The sequence below is a fragment of the Acomys minous genome, assembly GCF_964271855.1.
Source record: "Acomys minous genome assembly, chromosome: 16".
NCBI lineage: Eukaryota > Metazoa > Chordata > Mammalia > Rodentia > Muridae > Acomys > Acomys minous.
In genome coordinates this window covers 54,845,156-54,864,262 of record NC_140498.1, presented here as the reverse complement: position 1 = coordinate 54,864,262, position 19,107 = coordinate 54,845,156, and the positions used below count along the sequence as shown (strand labels likewise).

At 49.4% G+C, this 19,107-nt stretch overlaps 1 protein-coding gene across 3 annotated transcripts in view; it reads left to right on the top strand.

Moving 5' to 3' along the window:
- The window catches only part of FRY (FRY microtubule binding protein), a 360,844-nt gene that overhangs the window by 229,773 nt on the left and 111,964 nt on the right, over window positions 1–19,107 (top strand). For all 3 annotated transcript variants that reach the window (XM_084763560.1, XM_084763561.1, XM_084763562.1), the window contains 5 exons: window positions 1,462–1,633; window positions 2,379–2,511; window positions 4,847–4,954; window positions 15,001–15,259; window positions 17,278–17,460. In XM_084763560.1, the coding sequence (XP_084619686.1) occupies window positions 1,462–1,633; window positions 2,379–2,511; window positions 4,847–4,954; window positions 15,001–15,259; window positions 17,278–17,460 (855 nt within the window). The remainder of the gene's footprint in view (window positions 1–1,461; window positions 1,634–2,378; window positions 2,512–4,846; window positions 4,955–15,000; window positions 15,260–17,277; window positions 17,461–19,107) is intronic.

The window sequence follows — 19,107 nt, the reverse complement described above, 5'->3', positions numbered from 1 at the left end:
TAAACCCAGCCAGCACACTTGTCTAAGGTGAACACCTCTGATGCTACTTTGGGGATGGATATGTAACACACACCTGCTGTCTCAGTCCTTGGGAAACTGAGGCAGACGGACGGTGAGCCTGACCTGCATAGCAAGACCCTGTCCCAAACAAGCAAAGCATTGCCACCGCCACCCGCAACACTTATCCTTGGTCCCTTCATCCAGCTGATGGCTTGTTGACTGACCCGTCTGTGAAGAGTTGTGGTTTAAAGGGAGAACCCCAATAGGAAAAGAGATCTGACTCTTCTGTGTCTCTTTATTTTCACTGCATCCATCTATTGTGATTTATTGTGTGAGTGCGTGTGCATACGCTTGTGTCATCGAGTGAGTGTGGAGGTCAAAGGACAAATTGGGGAGTCGGTGCTCTCCTTCCGCCTCGTGGGAAGTTTAAATCACCAGGCTTGGCGGAAAGCACCTTTGCCCACTGAGGGGTCTTGCCAGCCCTCTTCCATTGTCTTTCCTCTTGTAGGGCTGTAGAAGAGTCTGCCCATTAGCCGCTAAACAGTTATAGGCTCCGCAGACCACACGTGACTGCCATGTCTAGCATGGCTCCAGGGAAAGGCCTGACTAGGGCAGGGAAGTAATGAGGAAAAGACAAACACAGAGGCATACAGGCTGGAAAGCTGGGGTTCGGGTAGTCTGGGCTCTTGGCTGTGGAAGCCGCAGCACTCTGGAAGCTCAGCGTGTTTATTGTAGAGTTGGATGGTGAGGCAGGGCTATGGCAGCAGAAACAAGGCTATTTATTACTTACAGATAAGCAGGGAGGTAGCTGGATGGAAAGGAGAGGCTGAGCTCGCAGTGGGAGCGGCCTCTGTAGGGGAGCAGCCCTCAGGCTGTGGACAGCGAACAGGAGACTAGAGTAGGCACATTCTGCAGGCACTGTCAGAACTCACACTCAGCCCGCTGGGGACATCTTGGCCATTGCCCTCTGATCTTCACTCCAGCGGGGAAGGCTTTGCGTTCCCCCATGGGTCTGAGACTCTGAGGTCGTTGGCATGGCTGGCTCATGTGGACCCGCACATGTTCATGCAGGATTTCCCACGGGCCTTTCTCTAGGCATCCCGTGGTCAGTGGACAGAAGTTACGCCGTGAGCATCCTGTCCCAGCCTTCCAACTGCAGGACAGACAGGGCCACAGGGTGATTTATTTATTTATCTCAGGATAATAAGTAATGAGATTTAAATTTTGGTTGATATTTAGAGCTCAATAACTTCACACAGTCTTTGAATTAAAAGCTGAGGTGTCTCTTCCCATGAAACATTTGAGCCTGTTGTGTGACTCAGTTTACCTTAGTTGCAGCTCTTCACAGGGTGACTTCCTACCTCTTTGAGGTTCCGCCTCTACCCTGACGAGTGCCCGCTTCCGTGTGATGCGCTCTGGGGTTATTGTAAACAGCCGAGCCTCCCCTTGCCTCCCGCACAGAGAATGAACATCGGCTTACGGGCATTCCTGGTGATTGCGGACAGCTTACAACAGAAGGACGGTGAACCGCCCATGCCCGTCACAGGAGCTGTGCTCCCGTCTGGAAACACCCTGAGAGTGAAGAAAACGTATTTGAGTAAAACATTAACTGAAGAGGAAGCCAAAATGATAGGTGGGTGTGGAGCCCTTGAAAATCACTGTCAGGTCCTTACTGGACCCACAGTAAGTGGGGGGGGAATCGCCAAGTCTTTGCGCCAAGCAGCTGGTGGGACATTCCTGCATGGTAGTGTGGACTGACACCCACTGGCCCTTTAGGACGCCCTCTTCTCTTTACTGTGACTTTCATTACGCCCATGAGTTCAAAAGACATCGTGTATGAGAAACGGCTGGTGGACTTACTTCTGTTAAAGTGCGATGTCACTTTTTGGTGTGTGTGTGTGTGTGTGTGTGTGTGTGTGTGTGTGTGTGTTATTGTTTTCCAACTATAAGAATGCTCACATCTCATTCAGTGGGAGCAAAACATTTCCACCATTTTAAAGTTTGTGAGTGAAGTCAATTTGTTTATTTTAGTAAAGAATCTGCACATGTATTTCAGAGAACAGTATACAGTTATTACACTCTTAGCCCCAAATGAGAATGATAATTTATCATGTAATCACTAGTGCTGGTAGGTTTTCTTGTTAATCAGAAACTTAAAAACTAGCTCGTGCATTGCACTGCCAGGTGCGTTCCCAGCATCCACAACGGCAATTTGCAACTTTCTCTAACTGCAGCCCATGGAACCCAACGCCCTCTTCAGGCCTCCACGGGTATTGCACACACGTGGTACACTATATACGTACAGACTAAACACGCGCACGCACAAAATAAAAACAAACCTGGAGTATATACAAGTGTTACTGTCCCCTGTTTTTCAGGAATGTCCTTGTATTACTCTCAAGTCCGCAAGGCCGTAGGCAACATTTTGCGGCACCTTGATAAAGAAGTGGGGCGATGTATGATGCTGACCAACGTCCAGATGTTAAACAAAGAACCAGAGGACATGATCACGTGAGTGCAGCCGAGGTGGGAGGATGGGTACCATCATGTGAGTGCTGCCTAGGCGGGAAAATGGGCACGATCACGTGAGTGTAGCCGGGGAGGGAGGATGGGTACCATCACGTGAGTGCAGCAGAGGCAGGAGGATGGGTACCATCACGTGAGTGCAGTAGAGGCAGGAGGATGGGCACCATCATGTGAGTGCAGCAGAGGCAGGAGGATGGGTACCATCACGTGAGTGCAGCAGAGGCAGGAGGATGGGCACGATCACGTGAGTGCAGCCGAGGTGGGAGGATGGGTACCATCACGTGAGTGCAGCCGAGGTGGGAGGATGGGTACCATCACGTGAGTGCAGCAGAGGCAGGAGGATGGGTACCATCACCTGAGTGCAGCCGAGGTGGGAGGATGGGTACCATCACGTGAGTGCAGTAGAGGCAGGAGGATGGGTACCATCACCTGAGTGCAGCCGAGGTGGGAGGATGGGTACCATCACCTGAGTGCAGTAGAGGCAGGAGGATGGGTACCATCACGTGAGTGCAGTAGAGGCAGGAGGATGGGCACGATCACGTGAGTGCAGCCGAGGTGGGAGGATGGGTACCATCACGTGAGTGCAGCAGAGGCAGGAGGATGGGTACCATCACCTGAGTGCAGCCGAGGTGGGAGGATGGGTACCATCACATGAGTGCAGCAGAGGCAGGAGGATGGGTACCATCACCTGAGTGCAGCCGAGGTGGGAGGATGGGTACCATCACCTGAGTGCAGTAGAGGCAGGAGGATGGGTACCATCACCTGAGTGCAGTAGAGGCAGGAGGATGGGCACGATCACGTGAGTGCAGCCGAGGTGGGAGGATGGGTACCATCACGTGAGTGCAGCAGAGGCAGGAGGATGGGCACCATCACGTGAGTGCAGCCGAGGTGGGAGGATGGGTACCATCACCTGAGTGCAGTAGAGGCAGGAGGATGGGTACCATCACCTGAGTGCAGCCGAGGTGGGAGGATGGGTACCATCACCTGAGTGCAGTAGAGGCAGGAGGATGGGTACCATCACCTGAGTGCAGCAGAGGCAGGAGGATGGGCACCATCACGTGAGTGCAGCCGAGGTGGGAGGATGGGTACCATCACGTGAGTGCAGCAGAGGCAGGAGGATGGGCAGGATCACGTGAGTGCAGCCGAGGTGGGAGGATGGGCACGATCACGTGAGTGCAGCCGAGGTGGGAGGATGGGTACCATCACGTGAGTGCAGCCGAGGCGGGAGGATGGGCACGATCACGTGAGTGCAGTAGAGGCAGGAGGATGGGCACCATCACCTGAGTGCAGCCGGGGAGGGAGGATGGGCACGATCACATGAGTACTGCCTAGGCCACATTATGGGGGAAGGGGAGGCCCCCCCAGCGGACATTCTTGCCTTTTACTTGACACAGAGTTCTAAGGGTAATAAAGCAGATGTGTTGATGAAATTTGACTGAAACCCATCCCGACTTTTTTTTTTTTCCAAGACAGAGTTTCTCTATGTAACCTGGCTATCCAGGAACTTACTCTGTAGATCAAGCTGGTCTCAAACTCACAGAGATCCGCTTGCCCTCTGCCTCCCAAGTGCTGGGGTTCAAGGCGTGTGCCACCACACCTTGACTTTTTAAAGAATTAGCTTTATTCACTTTATTTTGTGTGTGAATGTGTGTATGAATGTGCACCACGTGCATGATTTATGCCTGCAGGTATCAGAAAAGGGCATTAGGTCCCCCAGGAACGGAAGTAACAGTTGTGAGGCACCACGTGGGTGCTGGGAATCGAACCTGGGTCTTCCGCACGGGCACACCACGTGGGTGCTGGGAATCCAACTGGGGTCTTTCTTAAGAGCAAACCATGTGGGTGCTGGGAATCGAACCTGGGTCTTCCACACGGGAAGCCGGTGCTTGTAACCACTGAGCCATCGCTCAAGCCCCAACATCTAGACTTTTGAAAGTTCGTTGGCACTAATGAGGCTTTGAGGGGATACATATTGAGTAATGAGAGGGGCCAGCACCAGGCTGTACATGGAAGGCCTGGATGAAATACTAGTTTTTGTTCAAAGACTTAATCATCTTTTGTGTTTTAAAAAGAAATTTTGGCTAGAGAGATGACTCAGCAGTTAAGAGCACTTGCTATTCCTGCAGAGGACCTGGGTTCCATTCCCAGCACCCACATGGTGGCTCACAGTTATCTATAATGGGATCTGATGCCCTCATCTAGTGCGTAGATAAAACACCCATATATAGTCATACACACACACATATATATAATACATAAATAAATTCTTAATTTTTTTCATAATCTTTTGACTTGCTAAAATTGTGTCTCGGAACTCTAGGGGTGAGAGGAAGCCAAAGATTGACCTCTTCAGGACCTGTGTTGCGGCCATTCCTCGGCTGCTGCCGGATGGGATGTCCAAACTGGAACTTATCGACTTGCTGGCCAGGTGAGTGGAGCAATCTCGGGTGGGACTCAGTCAAACTTGGTTTTACTCTTTAGACATGGTTCAAAAAACTACAGAGCAGAATGGCTATTTTCCCATTCATGGCAACTTACTTCATAAAGGATTGTTATAGCTCTTATGTGTGAGCAGGAAGGAGGAGCTTAGGGTGTTTCAGTAGTGGGCCTTGAACCCAGGGACCCACTCGGATCCACTAGGCCACACAGGATCTCTCAGACTAAGTCACCAGCTGATCTCAAATTCCCACCTTTCTGCCCCAGCTTCTGAGTAACTGAGATTACAGGCCTGAACCGTAGACCTGGCTGGCAACTCTAAGAAATGTGTTACTTTTTCCATGCTCAAGGGGTTTAAAATCCAAGTTAAAATAAATATAGAAGAGCTGGGTAGTGGTGGGGCATGCCTGTAATCCCAGCACTTGGGAGGCAGAGGCAGGCGGATCTCTGAGTTCTAGGCCAGCCTGGGCTACACAGAGAAACCCTGTCTCAAAAAGCAAACAGACAAAAGAGCGACAGCAACAAAAAGCCTCTGCAAAATAAGTACAGAAGCACAGGAGGTTGCTAGCATCCTAAAGACAAATCTGCACAAATGAATGGTGCAGAGTAGACCCTTGAGTTGAGTGGACAGAGTGGTCAGCTCTGGACTGGGGATGAACAAAAGGTGCATTTTGAAAGTCCTGTGGAGAAGAGGGATCGAGTTCAGAAGGGTGAAGGGAAGGGTGTGGCCTCGCCGTGAGAGCGCATCCCAGGACGCCCCCTCAGTTTGGGTCCCTGGACTCTGAGAAGGCCAAAAGACACATCGAGACAGTTTCTCTCTGGAGCCCTGGCTGCCCTGCACCGTGGACCCACAGAGTTCTGCCTGCCTCTGCCTCCCAAGTGCTGGGATTACAGGCCTGCGCCACTGCGCTGGACAAGACAGTAATCTTAAATCTGACAGCAGTACACCTGAAAGCTACCAAAACTCTCACTGGACATTTTTCCCACCATCCACAACTGCACAGCCCAACTAGCACCTCAGAACTGTTTGCTTTGAGCGAAAGCATCTCATTGTAGTTTAGGAGACTTCATCGTCCTCGAGCTCTGAAACTCCAGTGGATAACACATCTCTCATTTACAATAAAAAAGCAGCATAGAAGGCAAATCAAAATAAAACAAAAAACCCATTAAACAGAAGGATTCGAGGAATGGAGGGAGAGGGAGAGGCGTCACTGGACTGTAGAGGCGGAAAACAAGAAGAGCTGGAAAGCCAATGATAAGACATAGATGCACGCCTAGACAGAACCTTAGCAGCAGGCAATACATTAATACGCCATCTTATGAGCTAGTGAGAGGCTTAAGGTGCGCACCAACCTGAGTTCAGTCCTCTCATGATCTGCGTGGTGGAAGGAAAGAACTGACTCCTGACTGCTGTCCTCTGACCCCTACATACATGCCATATCATAGACACACACGCACACACACACGTGCACACATGCACACACATATGCACACACATGCACAGACACACACATGTGCATACACGCACACATGCACACAATCACAGACACACACACACACGTGCACACATGCACACACATATGCACACACATGCACAGACACACACATGTGCATACACGCACACAGACACACACATGCACACACGCATGCACACGTGCACACAATCACAGACACACACACACATGCGCGCGCACACACGCACACATACACACACAATAAATGTAAGTAAAAAAATTATTTTGAGGCAACCTCTGTGGTTAAGAGTACTGACTACTCTTGTGGAACATTCCGGTTCAGTTCCCAGCACCCACATGGTGGCTCACAGCTGTCGGCAACTCCACTTCCAGGGGATCTGATCTGAACACCCCACGCACCCACGTGGTGCATGACCATACGTGTAGGCAAAGCATCCATACACATACAGTTATGTGGGTGCTCAGAATAGAACTCAGATTTTCTGGGGGGAAAAAAAAGGAAAAGAAAAAATAGCCAGTGCTCTTATCCACTGAGCCATCTCTCCAGCCCACATAAATATAAGTTTTAAAACGCAATTATTTATAGGTGTATTAATCTGATAATGATGACCAAAAGAAGAGCTAGGAAAGGGAAAAGGGTATCAGTGTCTAACCCCCTAGGGGTACCGGACGACACCTGAGGAGGTTCTGTCCCCTGGGAGGGAGCCTCAGTTTATTTATCTCAATTGTGACGGGAGAAGGTTCTCAGGCTCTCTAGAGAGGGGAGTCAGCCTAGGTCATGCACCGTGCATCTTTTCCTCTGGGTTGATACTGAATGGGACTTGAGAACTCTCTTCCGCCTTCCCTTCTTGCTTGCGTGCGTCACCTCTCAGCACCGCAGCCTGCGTGTTGCGGGGAACAAACCAGGCATAACAAACGCTCTGGAGGAGTCAGTGAGAAATGAAAAGATTGGGGTCCCGTGAGGGTCTTCCACTCAGACACCCCCGCTGGAATGAGAGTAGAGACTCTCGGAAACACAGGAGAGGGATTGACAACCAGAAGTCAGTATTTCTGTGGCAGGGCATAGAAACATCAGGATGTGACTTGAGGAATCAGTGGCCATGTGGACCGTGGGAGGGCCAGGTGCTGAGAGGCAGAGGAAGCAGTGGCAGAGAATGGGAAGAAGGTGCCAGGATTTTCTAGAAAGTTTGAGCTCAGTATCCCTCTTGGCTGATTTACTGCCTGGGTGATCTGGACAGGTTATTTAACCCCCAACACACATTTCCTCCCTTGCTAAAAATGTGGTTATCCTGGAAGAATGCTGCCTGTCTCTTAGGAGCCTTGAGAAAGGTAAATAACACTGAGGCATCTATACCCTGGTTCGTCAGAGGGAGGGCTGTGGGGGAAAAGCTGGTTATCATTTTAGGATGGGAAGGACACTGGCTTTCTCCACAGATCAGCCAGCGATTGCCTGCGCTAAAGCCTTTGAAATGCCAGGCTTTTAGATAACGTGGAGCATTCTGGGAGAGTCTCTACAGCTGCCTTGCTGTGGGTCCATGTAGAAGGCTCTTAACCTCCGAAATCACCTTGACAGCCTAATCCGGCGGTGCTGGCATCTGCTGACCATGGTGCCAGGCGTGAATTGTGAGACGCAGTCGGAATGTCTGGGCTATTTATAGCGTCCTGTCTATCACTGTGTATGTTCTTACAAAGCCCGAAGCCATGAGCACTGTTTTTGAGAATAGAAAAGAACAAATAAAAATTCTTGGAAATTCAAGAAAAGTGACCAGGCTGTACCGGAAGCTCATGAAAAAGGGGAAATCGGGGGTATCTCCAGAGGGAGGTGAAGAGCTTGTGGCCTGTACACTGCATCCTCTGTGCTCTGAGAAAATGAGGCTTTTCAGAAAGGTATAGTGATCCATGCACAGGAAATCTCCCATCACACTGCACCCCAAAGTCCAGTCAAGGTGGCGTGAAGCTGACTTGATACAGTATATACAGGCTGGCCTCAGGAGGACACTTCACACTTCACACTCACTCTCGTTCACACTCACTCTAGTACGTTTTTTTGTTTGTTTGGTCGGTTGGTTTTTACCAGAAAATTTGGGTTTCTTCATAATTGGAAAAACAACAGCAGCACTCCTTCAGGCTCCCATCCTTAGCGGTTCAGCTCTTTCTTAGGAGTTCCTAGGATGTGTCCACACATAGCTGCTGCAGGCCTGCCGGCCCTGCACTTCTCTTCAGCTACACCCCGCGGACACACAAGCCGCAGACAGGTAGCGGAGTGTGGCATGAGGCTGGCAAGTGTCCCTCTCCAAGCTGCTAGATTTCTCATTAGGTACCAATTGTTCAGCAATTGCTACTAACAGCTGGGAAATCTTGCCCAGTGGGCTTCCTAGAGGCTGTGGAGAGTGTCCTGGCATCAATGGTGTGCTAGGGCCTGCCTGGTTTGACTGGTGGGGTACCCCCAAGGGATCTCCACATACAAGGAGGGAGCTTATTTCTCCCCATTTGGTCTCAGTCGCCTCCCAGGTGTGTCCTGTTTCTTCCCTTGACCACAAAAGAGGCAGTGTCTCTGATTGTTCAAGGTGCCTGTCACCTGTCACATTCTGGATCCCATACAGTAGTTAATATTTACTCCCCCTTCAAAAAATTTGACTTCATGAGCTGGGGAAATAGCACCTGTCTGTGCTTCCGAAGGTCCTGAGTTCAATTCCCAGCAACCGCATGGTGGCTCATAACCGTCTATAGTGAGATCTGGTGCCCTCTTCTGGCCTGCAGGCACACATTCAGGAAGAACACTGTGTGCATAATAAATAAATCTTTTAAAAGATTTGACTTCATTAGTTTGACAACTGCCTCATAAAGTATGAGAATTAAACAGTGCAGGGAGATCACTTCACATCTCACGTACACATAGACGGTGTTAGTTACTATTAATGAATCTTCAATCTTGCATGATATATTCTGGGTTATATACTGTTTTTGTATACATTGGAGACTGTGTATCAGGGAATTAAACTGGGGCTAGTAACTGACAGCAGTAGCTGCTCTTCCAGGGGACCTGGGTTCGGTTCCCAGCATCCACACCTTAGCTTACAACTCTCTGCAACTCCTGTTCCATAGGATCCGAGGCCATCTTCTGGCCTGTGCAGGCATGAGGTACACACACACACACACATCCATACACATGATTTTTTTTTTTTTTGCTAAAAAAATTTTAAGCACACCATCCATACACATGATCTTTTTTTTTGCTAAAAAATTTTAAGTCTTATTTCTTACATTTAAAGAACTTTTCCTGAGACCAAGTACCATTGCTTTTATGTAAAAATTGAGAAATATCTTTCATTCTGTGTTTTTTTTTAGGGATGCATCTGAGGTAATGCTTTATACTTCAGTCACCTCCTGTGGTATCTGAAATGTATTAACCACTTCCTCTGCTTTCAGTTGTAAGCATGCTCTGTTGTGAAAAGTGTTGCAGGGAAAGACTAGGTTCTCACTGTGTGCTGCCTCGATAACTCGCTGCGTCTTACTTCTTTGTTTGACCAGATATATAGTTCAATGCATAACGGGTAGATTAAAGTCCTCTCATTAATCCTCCCACACACTCTCCCCCAGATGAAATTAGCCTGCCCCTCAGCTTCACTGGCTCTTTGTAGCCCTTGACGGTGTTACCAGGCCGCTGCTTTCTTGCTTCTGGCTGATAATATCTTATTTATTCCCTCCACTGCTTATATGGGAGGGCTTCTGCCAGCTGATCTTTTTCTTCAACTTAGGGCTTTAGTCAAACTGAAACACGTCCAGATAACCAAATGGTTTTGACCAGTACTAATTGGTGGAGATCTGAAGATTGCTTTGGCAGGGAAGCTCACACCATGAGTCATCTGTCTGGGCATCTTTGTCCATGTGTGCCACTCCCTCACCCCCAATTCAGCTACACCCTTGTCCAAGTGTACCACCCCCCACCCCCAATTCAGCTACACCCTTGTCCAGGTGTACCACCCCCACCCCCAATTCAGCTACACCCATGTCCAGGTGTACCACCCCCACCCCCAATTCAGCTACACCCTTGTCCAGGTGTGCCACCCCCACCCCCAATTCAGCTACACCCTTGTCCAGCTGTGCCACCCCCCACCCCCAATTCAGCTACACCCTTGTCCAGCTGTGCCACCCCCCACCCCCAATTCAGCTACACCCATGTCCAGGTGTACCACCCCCACCCCCAATTCAGCTACACCCTTGTCCAGGTGTACCACCCCCACCCCCAATTCAGCTACACCCTTGTCCAGGTGTGCCACCCCCACCCCCAATTCAGCTACACCCTTGTCCAGCTGTGCCACCCCCCACCCCCAATTCAGCTACACCCTTGTCCAGCTGTGCCACCCCCCACCCCCAATTCAGCTACACCCATGTCCAGGTGTACCACCCCCACCCCCAATTCAGCTACACCCTTGTCCAGGTGTACCACCCCCACCCCCAATTCAGCTACACCCTTGTCCAGGTGTGCCACCCCCACCCCCAATTCAGCTACACCCTTGTCCAGCTGTGCCACCCCCCACCCCCAATTCAGCTACACCCTTGTCCAGCTGTGCCACCCCCCACCCCCAATTCAGCTACACCCATGTCCAGGTGTACCACCCCCACCCCCAATTCAGCTACACCCTTGTCCAGGTGTGCCACCCCCTCACCCCCAATTCAGCTACACCCTTGTCCAGGTGTACCACCCCCCACCCCCAATTCAGCTACACCCTTGTCCAGGTGTACCAACCCCCACCCCCAATTCAGCTACACCCATGTCCAGGTGTACCACCCCCACCCCCAATTCAGCTACACCCTTGTCCATGTGTGCCACTCCCCCACCCCCAATTCAGCTACACCCTTGTCCAGGTGTGCCACCCCTCACCCCCAATTCAGCTACACCCTTGTCCATGTGTGCCACTCCCCCACCCCCAATTCAGCTACACCCTTGTCCAGGTGTACCACCCCCACCCCCAATTCAGCTACACCCATGTCCAGGTGTACCACCCCCACCCCCAATTCAGCTACACCCTTGTCCAGGTGTACCACCCCCACCCCCAATTCAGCTACACCCTTGTCCAGGTGTGCCACCCCTCACCTCCAATTCAGCTACACCCATGTCCAGGTGTACCACCCCCCACCCCCAATTCAGCTACACCCTTGTCCAGGTGTACCACCCCTCACCCCCAATTCAGCTACACCCTTGTCCAGGTGTGCCACCCCCCACCCCCAATTCAGCTACACCCTTGTCCAGGTGTGCCACCCTTCACCCCCAATTCAGCTACACCCTGGTGCAAGAAGCTGTGTCCTTGAGACTCATGCCACTCAGTTGTTCTAGATTACTGCAGACGCATTCCTGGCCTGGGGCATCTTGTAGCAGCACACGTGGCCTGTGGGATGCTCACTCTTGCTTGCTTGCTTGCTTGTCGGAGCCACTGTACCAGTGCCAGTGTTCCTGGTGCCAGCCAACTGCAAGGATAGCCCCGCGGATTTTACAGCGGTGGCTTCTTTTGGTCTGTTTCATGACTGCATCCCTGAGGAGACTTCTCAACCCTTCCCTGATGGGTTTATTTATTTGTGCATTTTATTTATTGGATCAAATACCCGAAAAAATCTATTCAGGCCCTCCCTCCCCCCCCCCCAACCAGATCTGTTTCTTAAAGAATTTTCCTAGAGTCTTCAGGTCAAATAAGAATTCTTCGCGGGTTGATTTTTTTAACTCCCTCCGTTGTCTTTTAGCAACTGCCCTCAGACTGTCTTGGAAATTGAGGAAACAGGAAGTCAACTGCAATCACTTGTTTAGTACCCAAGACCTACTCTTATGGTGAAACATGGCGTGGTGGTTTGCACACATGGCTTCCATGGCCCATAGGGAGTGGCATCATTAGGAGGTGTGGCCTTGTTAGAGGAAGTGTGTCAGTGTGGGGGCGGGCCTTAAGGTCTCCTCTGCTCAAGCTACGCCCAGTGTGGTAGTCTTTCCCTCGCTACCTGTGGATCAAGATATAGGACTCTCAGCTCCTTCTCCAGCACCATGTCTGCCTGCACGCCACCAAGCCTCCCGCCATGATGACAATGGACTAAACCTCTAAAGCTGTAAGCCAGCCCCAGCTAAACGTTTTCCTTTATAAGAGTGGCTGTGTTGTCTCAGCAATAAAACCCTAAGACACGTGGGAATGACATCATTTTCAAGGTGTATGGCCACCCAGAATAACAAAGACCACACCGCCTTAGGACACCTGGGGTCTTTAAAAAGATCTTGCACTGTAGACTTGAGGTTAAGACAGATCCAGACTGCAGGTTGTTAGTCCAGGATAGATGAGGAGTGAATTTCGCTAATTGAGAAAGCTCACTTTATAGTAACTATATGGTGTAATTTCTTTTTTTGGGGGGGGAGCTTTTCTTTTCTTTCTTTTTTTAAAAAGATTTATTTATTTTATTTATTGACTATGAGTGCTTTATCTGCAGAAGAGGGTATCAGATTACATTATAGATGGTTGTGAGCCACCATGTCGTTGCTGGGAATTGAACTCAGGACCTTTGGAAGAGCAGGCGGCGCTCTTAACCCCTGAGCCATCTCTCCAGCCCCATGGGGGGAGCTTTTCTAGTCACCCGCTCTAGCTCCCAGATGACGAGACAGAGTCCTGTTAATGTGTTCAACAAGCTATAAGGCACTGGAGCCAGGCAGACAGGACCTATTCTAGCCCTCTGTGCTGGTCTGGCTACTTCTCGGCCGCAGGCCCCGAGTGACTTGCCATATTGGTCCTGCCTGGGCTGCCTGGGCTCCATCAGGTCAGTCCTCGTGGCCACGCCCTTCTTCCTCCTCTTTCTCCCTCCTCTTCTCATTCTCTCCTCTACCTCATGGTCCCTACCTCAGCGCCTCCCAGACCAGGAACACCTACTGTCCTCTCTTGCCCAGCTATAGGCTGCTCAGATTCTTTATTAACCACAGATAATTGGGGAGCAATGTTTGTTCCCCATTGCTCATTGATCACGGCAATGCCGGTGTCTGGAAAGCAGCCAGATCTCGGGACACAGCATCTGAATACACAGCGCACCAGCCCAGCCCCTACACCATAGCATAGCTTTCGCATTCTCAGTGCTAGCTGTTCCCAGAACTCTTGCTTTGCATGGAGGGGGCTGTAGAAATGTGCCACAAATAGGCCTTAAATAAGATCAGTGCTGACCTATCAGGTCTGGACACTGCAAGCAGTATTGCTTCTCTGTGAGCCCTGGGAGGGAGAGTTTGCTCTGGACGTCTCTCCTCACTTGCAGCGGCTTCCTGGTGATCTTTGGCATTGCCTGGCTTGTGGAAGAGTCGCCATGACCTCTGTTCCATCTTCATGTGGCACTTCTCACGGCACTCTACCAGCGTTTGTCTGTCTCCAGAAGTCCTCTTGCAGGGATTGCCAGTCCTGCTGGATTAGGGCTTCAGCCAGCTCCCCGTATGGCCCTATTCTTATGTTATTATTTCTGCAGTGGCCCTAACTCCAAATAAGGTTTGCTTATAAAGCAGGGAGGTTGAGGTCAACGTATGAATTCTATATGTGACACAAGTCGACCTAGTATCTCTACCATTGGTTAACATTTACTCATTTAATGGTAATTGCCAAGTTTTACAATGTTATACTCACTTAAAAATGGGATTTGATGTCTGTGGAATGTTATAGTTTTTTTATGTCTTAGGAAATAAACAGCTATAAATGTAATAAATTAAAATCATAAATTTGAACAAGAAAAGGGCCAGATGGTGGTGGTGGCTCACGCCTTTAATCCCAGCACTCAGGAGGCGGAAGCAGGCAGAAGCAGGCGGGTCTCTGTGAGTTCAGGGCCAGCCTGGTCTACATAGCGAGTTCTAGGACAGCCAGGCCTACACAGAAAAACTGTCTTTAAAAAAACGAAAGATAAGAAAAGGACTTGGTGAGTGATTTTTCTTTTTTTACTAGATGGTGAGTTCAAACCATGAACAAGAAGATAACTTGACATTACTTAGAGAGGCGCTGGAGAGATGGCTCAGTGGTTCAGAGCACCGGATGCTCTTTCAGAGCACCTGGGGGTCTAGTCCCAACATCTCATGAAAGCTTACAACCATCTGTAACTTGAATTCCAGGGCATCCAAAATTCTCCTCTGGTCTCTACATGTACCAAGCACATATCATGATACATGCCAACAAAAAAGAAACAATCATACACATAAAATAAAAATAAAGCCAGGCACGGTGGCCCACGCCTTTAATCTCAGCACTCGGGAGGCAGAGACAGGAAGATCTCTTTGAGTTCTAGGCCAGCCTGGTCTACATAGTGAATTCCAGGCTAGCCAGGGCTCCACAGTGAGACCCTATCCCAAATAGTACTAATACTAATAACAAAAATAATAATAAAATCTTTTTTAAGATGGTAATATCAGGAGTAACTCACAGCGGTTCAAGGGGACCCTTTTGTAACTCTTAAGTAAATGTAGAATTAAACTTTAAAAAACAAGTTTTCAGTTAGGCCACTGGGAGACTTGTTTCCGGCCCCAGGGAGAGGCAGAGAACCGCATGTCCTTCCTTCTGTCTTTTCCCAGGCTCTCGATTCACATGGACGACGAGCTGCGGCACATCGCGCAGAACTCTCTTCAGGGGCTGCTGGTCGACTTCTCGGACTGGAGGGAGGACGTGCTGTTCGCCTTCACTAACTTCCTGCTCCGGGAAGTGAGCGACATGCATCACACTCTTCTGGACTCCTCCCTGAAGCTGCTTCTGCAGTTGCTCACCCAGTGGAAGCTGGTCATACAAACCCAGGGGAGAGGCTACGAACAAGCCAGCAAAATCAGGAACTCAGAGGTGACTCCCCCAGGCTGCCCACTAACGTGCGCACTTTTACATAGTACATAGATACACATGCACATACGCACACACACATGCACATATACATGCATGCACTCATCCACCCACATACACACACATGCACATGCGTATGCACACATACATCACATACATACTTATGCACACACATACACCATATACACACATGCACACACATAAATTCATGCACACACATACACATACGCACACCATCACACACAATGCATATACACACATATATGTACATATACATACACACATACACGCACACTCATACACACCCAGTGGCAGCTTAGGGAACCTGCAGATCTTCCTTCCCAGTACCTAGGACCTGCCTCTGCTGCTGGCCCTTACTTCTTCCACCAGCCATATTGTGACCGGAAGAAGCACCGCGCCATAAGGTCGACGTTAACTCCAACAAGGCTATGTAAGGCGTAGAAACTGTAGCGTGGGGCAAACAAGGAGAGACCCAGCATTAGCTGTCAACCAGGTGGTTTCCTCCTAGTTAACCTCAGATTTACTGCATCACCCTGCATCCACAGAGATAAAAGTGCAGTCTTGCGGTTTCTTGGTAGTGGGTGGTGAAAATGAATGCCAGCGATCCGGAACGTGCACTGAGGAGGACCAGCTTCTTGGTCACGTGTTGAGCTGGCATCGGCCATGCAGATCTCAGGTCTGGGTGGGCAGTGGCTCCGAGGCCAGGGAACAGGGAGGGTGGCATGCAGGTCCCATGTGCTACGTGAGCAAAAGGACAGCTGACTAGGAACAGGAATCCTGAATGTGTTGACAAAGAAAACCATCATGGCATCTGGCCTAGTATGTTAGGCATCCATGCTTGAGTGAGCATCATGGGATTGCAGCTTGGGAACACCTGGAAACCATCATGTAAATGTGCGAAACTGACTAGACTCTGCTGTGAACATGTGAGTTAGCGTGGCGGCTCACGCCTGTGATCCCAGCACTAGGGGTCAGGGATGGAAGGGTCACAAGTTCTAGGCTAGTCTGAGCTGCAGACTGTCTCAGAAAAACAGAAAAAGGAAGGCAGAGCAAGCTAAAGGGGGCAGGAGAGGCGGCTCAGCATTGTGCACACTGCTCTCCCAAAGGACCCAGGTGAAGTCAGGTAGCTCACTATTGCCTGCAATTCCAATTCTGGGGAAACTGGGGCCCTCTTCTGGCCTCTACCTGCACTCAGGGGCACACACACACACACATACACACACACACACACACACACAAAGGCACACACACAGGCACCCACACACACACAAGGGCAGACACATACACGCACAAAGGGCCACACATACAGAGGCACAAACATGTGGTTCAAAACTAATAAAAACATTTAAAGTTTTTTAAAAAAATAAATACAAATAAGCAACAGCAACCCCCCCCCAAAGAAAGCCTAAATTCTCTTCTAAAGAACCCCAGCTTTGGGCTTGAGCTGTCACTGGAGTAGAGAACGTGCCCAGCATATGGGATGCCCCACATTCAGTATTCCCAGTTCATATGTATACCAGTACCCCAAGTGCGTGTGTGTGTGTGCGCGCGCGCGTGTGTGTGTGCGTGTGCGCGCATGCACTCTCGCGCATGTGCACACGTGCAAGCAAGTCTCAATAGAAAGTAAAAATGTTGAAAATTCAACTTAATAGTGCCCTTTGTCTGTAGAAAACTTCAGTGAAAACAAATTAGACCACTTCGGTTGCAGTATAGCGTAATCCCCAGTGATGTGGATGTGCACAGGGTTGTCTCCTCACCAGGAGCAGCCTTTGCATAGTCGCGTCTCACCAGAGGTGACCGAAGGCTGGTGTCACCACAAAGTGCCGTTGATCGGAAAATCGAAAACAGAACTAGAGTGTTTCATGCATAACAATCAGGTTCTCCACACTGTCTCTAAGCTGTTGACTGTTTGTTTTAATATCGCAAGACCAACTGTGCAGGGAAGCCGTGTGTCGTCCCTGGTGGGTTTGCTAAGCCCAAGTGTTCTCCTTGCCTGGCAGCTCATCCCCAATGGCTCCAGCCACCGGATGCAGACGGAACGCGGCCCCCACTGCAGTGTCCTCCATGCTGTCGAAGGTTTTGCTCTCGTCTTGCTCTGTAGCTTCCAGGTGGCCACACGCAAACTGTCCGTGTTGATCCTCAAGGAGATCCGAGCTCTCTTCCTTGCCCTGGGTCAGCCTGAGGTATGAGGTGTTCCCCTTGCCGCGCCTTTGGACCAAAAATTAGAAATAACACATCACTGTCGCACTTGTGTAACATGTGTAGCCTCACTATTGTGTGTGCATAATACGTGTAGCATCACTATTGTGTGTGCATAATACGTGTAGCATCACGATTGCATGTGAAATATGTATAGCATCAAGTGTTCATTATTGATACATTGCTGGGTTTTTAATTAGATAGCGTTTGGATTTGTGTTGGGTTTTGTCTTTGTCTTTTGCTTTGTCCGTTTGTTTCTGTTTCTGTTTGCTGTGTTTGGTTTTGAGGACAGGCTCTGGAGCTCTACAGATGCAGAGGGCCTTGAACTCAGAGCTCTGTCTGCTTCGGCCTCCCAAGTCCTGGGATTAAAGACATGCACCACCATTTCCAGGCTCAAACAGAATTCTTTTTAAATCATGTAAACTGGTTGTTTGTTTGTTTGTTTGTTTGTTTGTTTTTTGAGACAGGGTTTCTCTGTGTAGACTTGGCTGTCCTGGACTCACTTTGTAGACCAGGCTGGCCTCGAACTCACAGCAATCCTCCTGCCTCTGCCTCCCAAGTGCTGGGATTACAGGTGTGTGTCACCACGCCTGGCTATAAAAACTTTTCTTAAATATTGTATTTATTGTTATTTTATGTGTTTGTTTTCCCCGCATAGACATGTACCCTATGCATGAGGGGTCCTTGCACGCCAGAAGTCACTAAATCCACTGGAGCTGGAGTTGCAGACAGTTGTGAGCTGCTATGTGGGTGCTGGGAACTGAACATGGGTCCTCTCTGATGACCCATCCCTGTGGCCCCTTTAATAAATAACTTTTTTAAAACTTTATTTGAGAAATTCATACTGTATTTTCGCACAACACTTTCCCCGCTATAACTCCTTCCATACCCTCTGTCAACTTCATTATCTCTCCTTCTTTAACTGTAATTATTCTGTATATATATATTATGTATAAATACAACCTGCTGAGTCCATTTGGTATTGCTCATAAGGTCCCCTTGGGATCAGATAACCTAATGGGGACCTGTACGTAAAGATTCCGTCCCTCATAACTGCCTGATGCTCTCCATCCAGGGTAGGGCCTTTGGAGACGTCCCCCAGCCACATCGGAATCTCAGCTGGTCTTGTCATCATGCAGCCATATTGCTGAGATTTCATGGGCATAACAACGTCCTTAATCTACCAGAGGCGAATCTGGCAGCAGAGACCATTTCTAATTTCCTAAGTGCTCCTACTTTACCAAGAATTTTAAGATTATTTGGGCTATGGGTCATGTTTCTCAGTGTTCATCACATATCTAATTAAGGAGATGCTACATATACATTAGAGAATAAGCTAGAAATAATGATGCATCTTCTTTAAAACATCACAATGAGCTGGGCGTGGTGGCGCACACCTGTAATCCCAGAACTCGGGAGGCAGAGGCAGGCGGATTGCTATGAGTTCGAGGCCAACCTGGTCTACAAAGTGAATACAGGACAGCCAAGGCTACACAGAGAGACCCTGTCTCAAAAAACAAACAAACAAACAAAAATAGCATCACAATGCCAAACCAAACAGCTTAATTTCAATGATGATGGGAAAACAGGTCCTCACAAGATAAGAGGCAGGGCTGCGCAGTACATGAGTT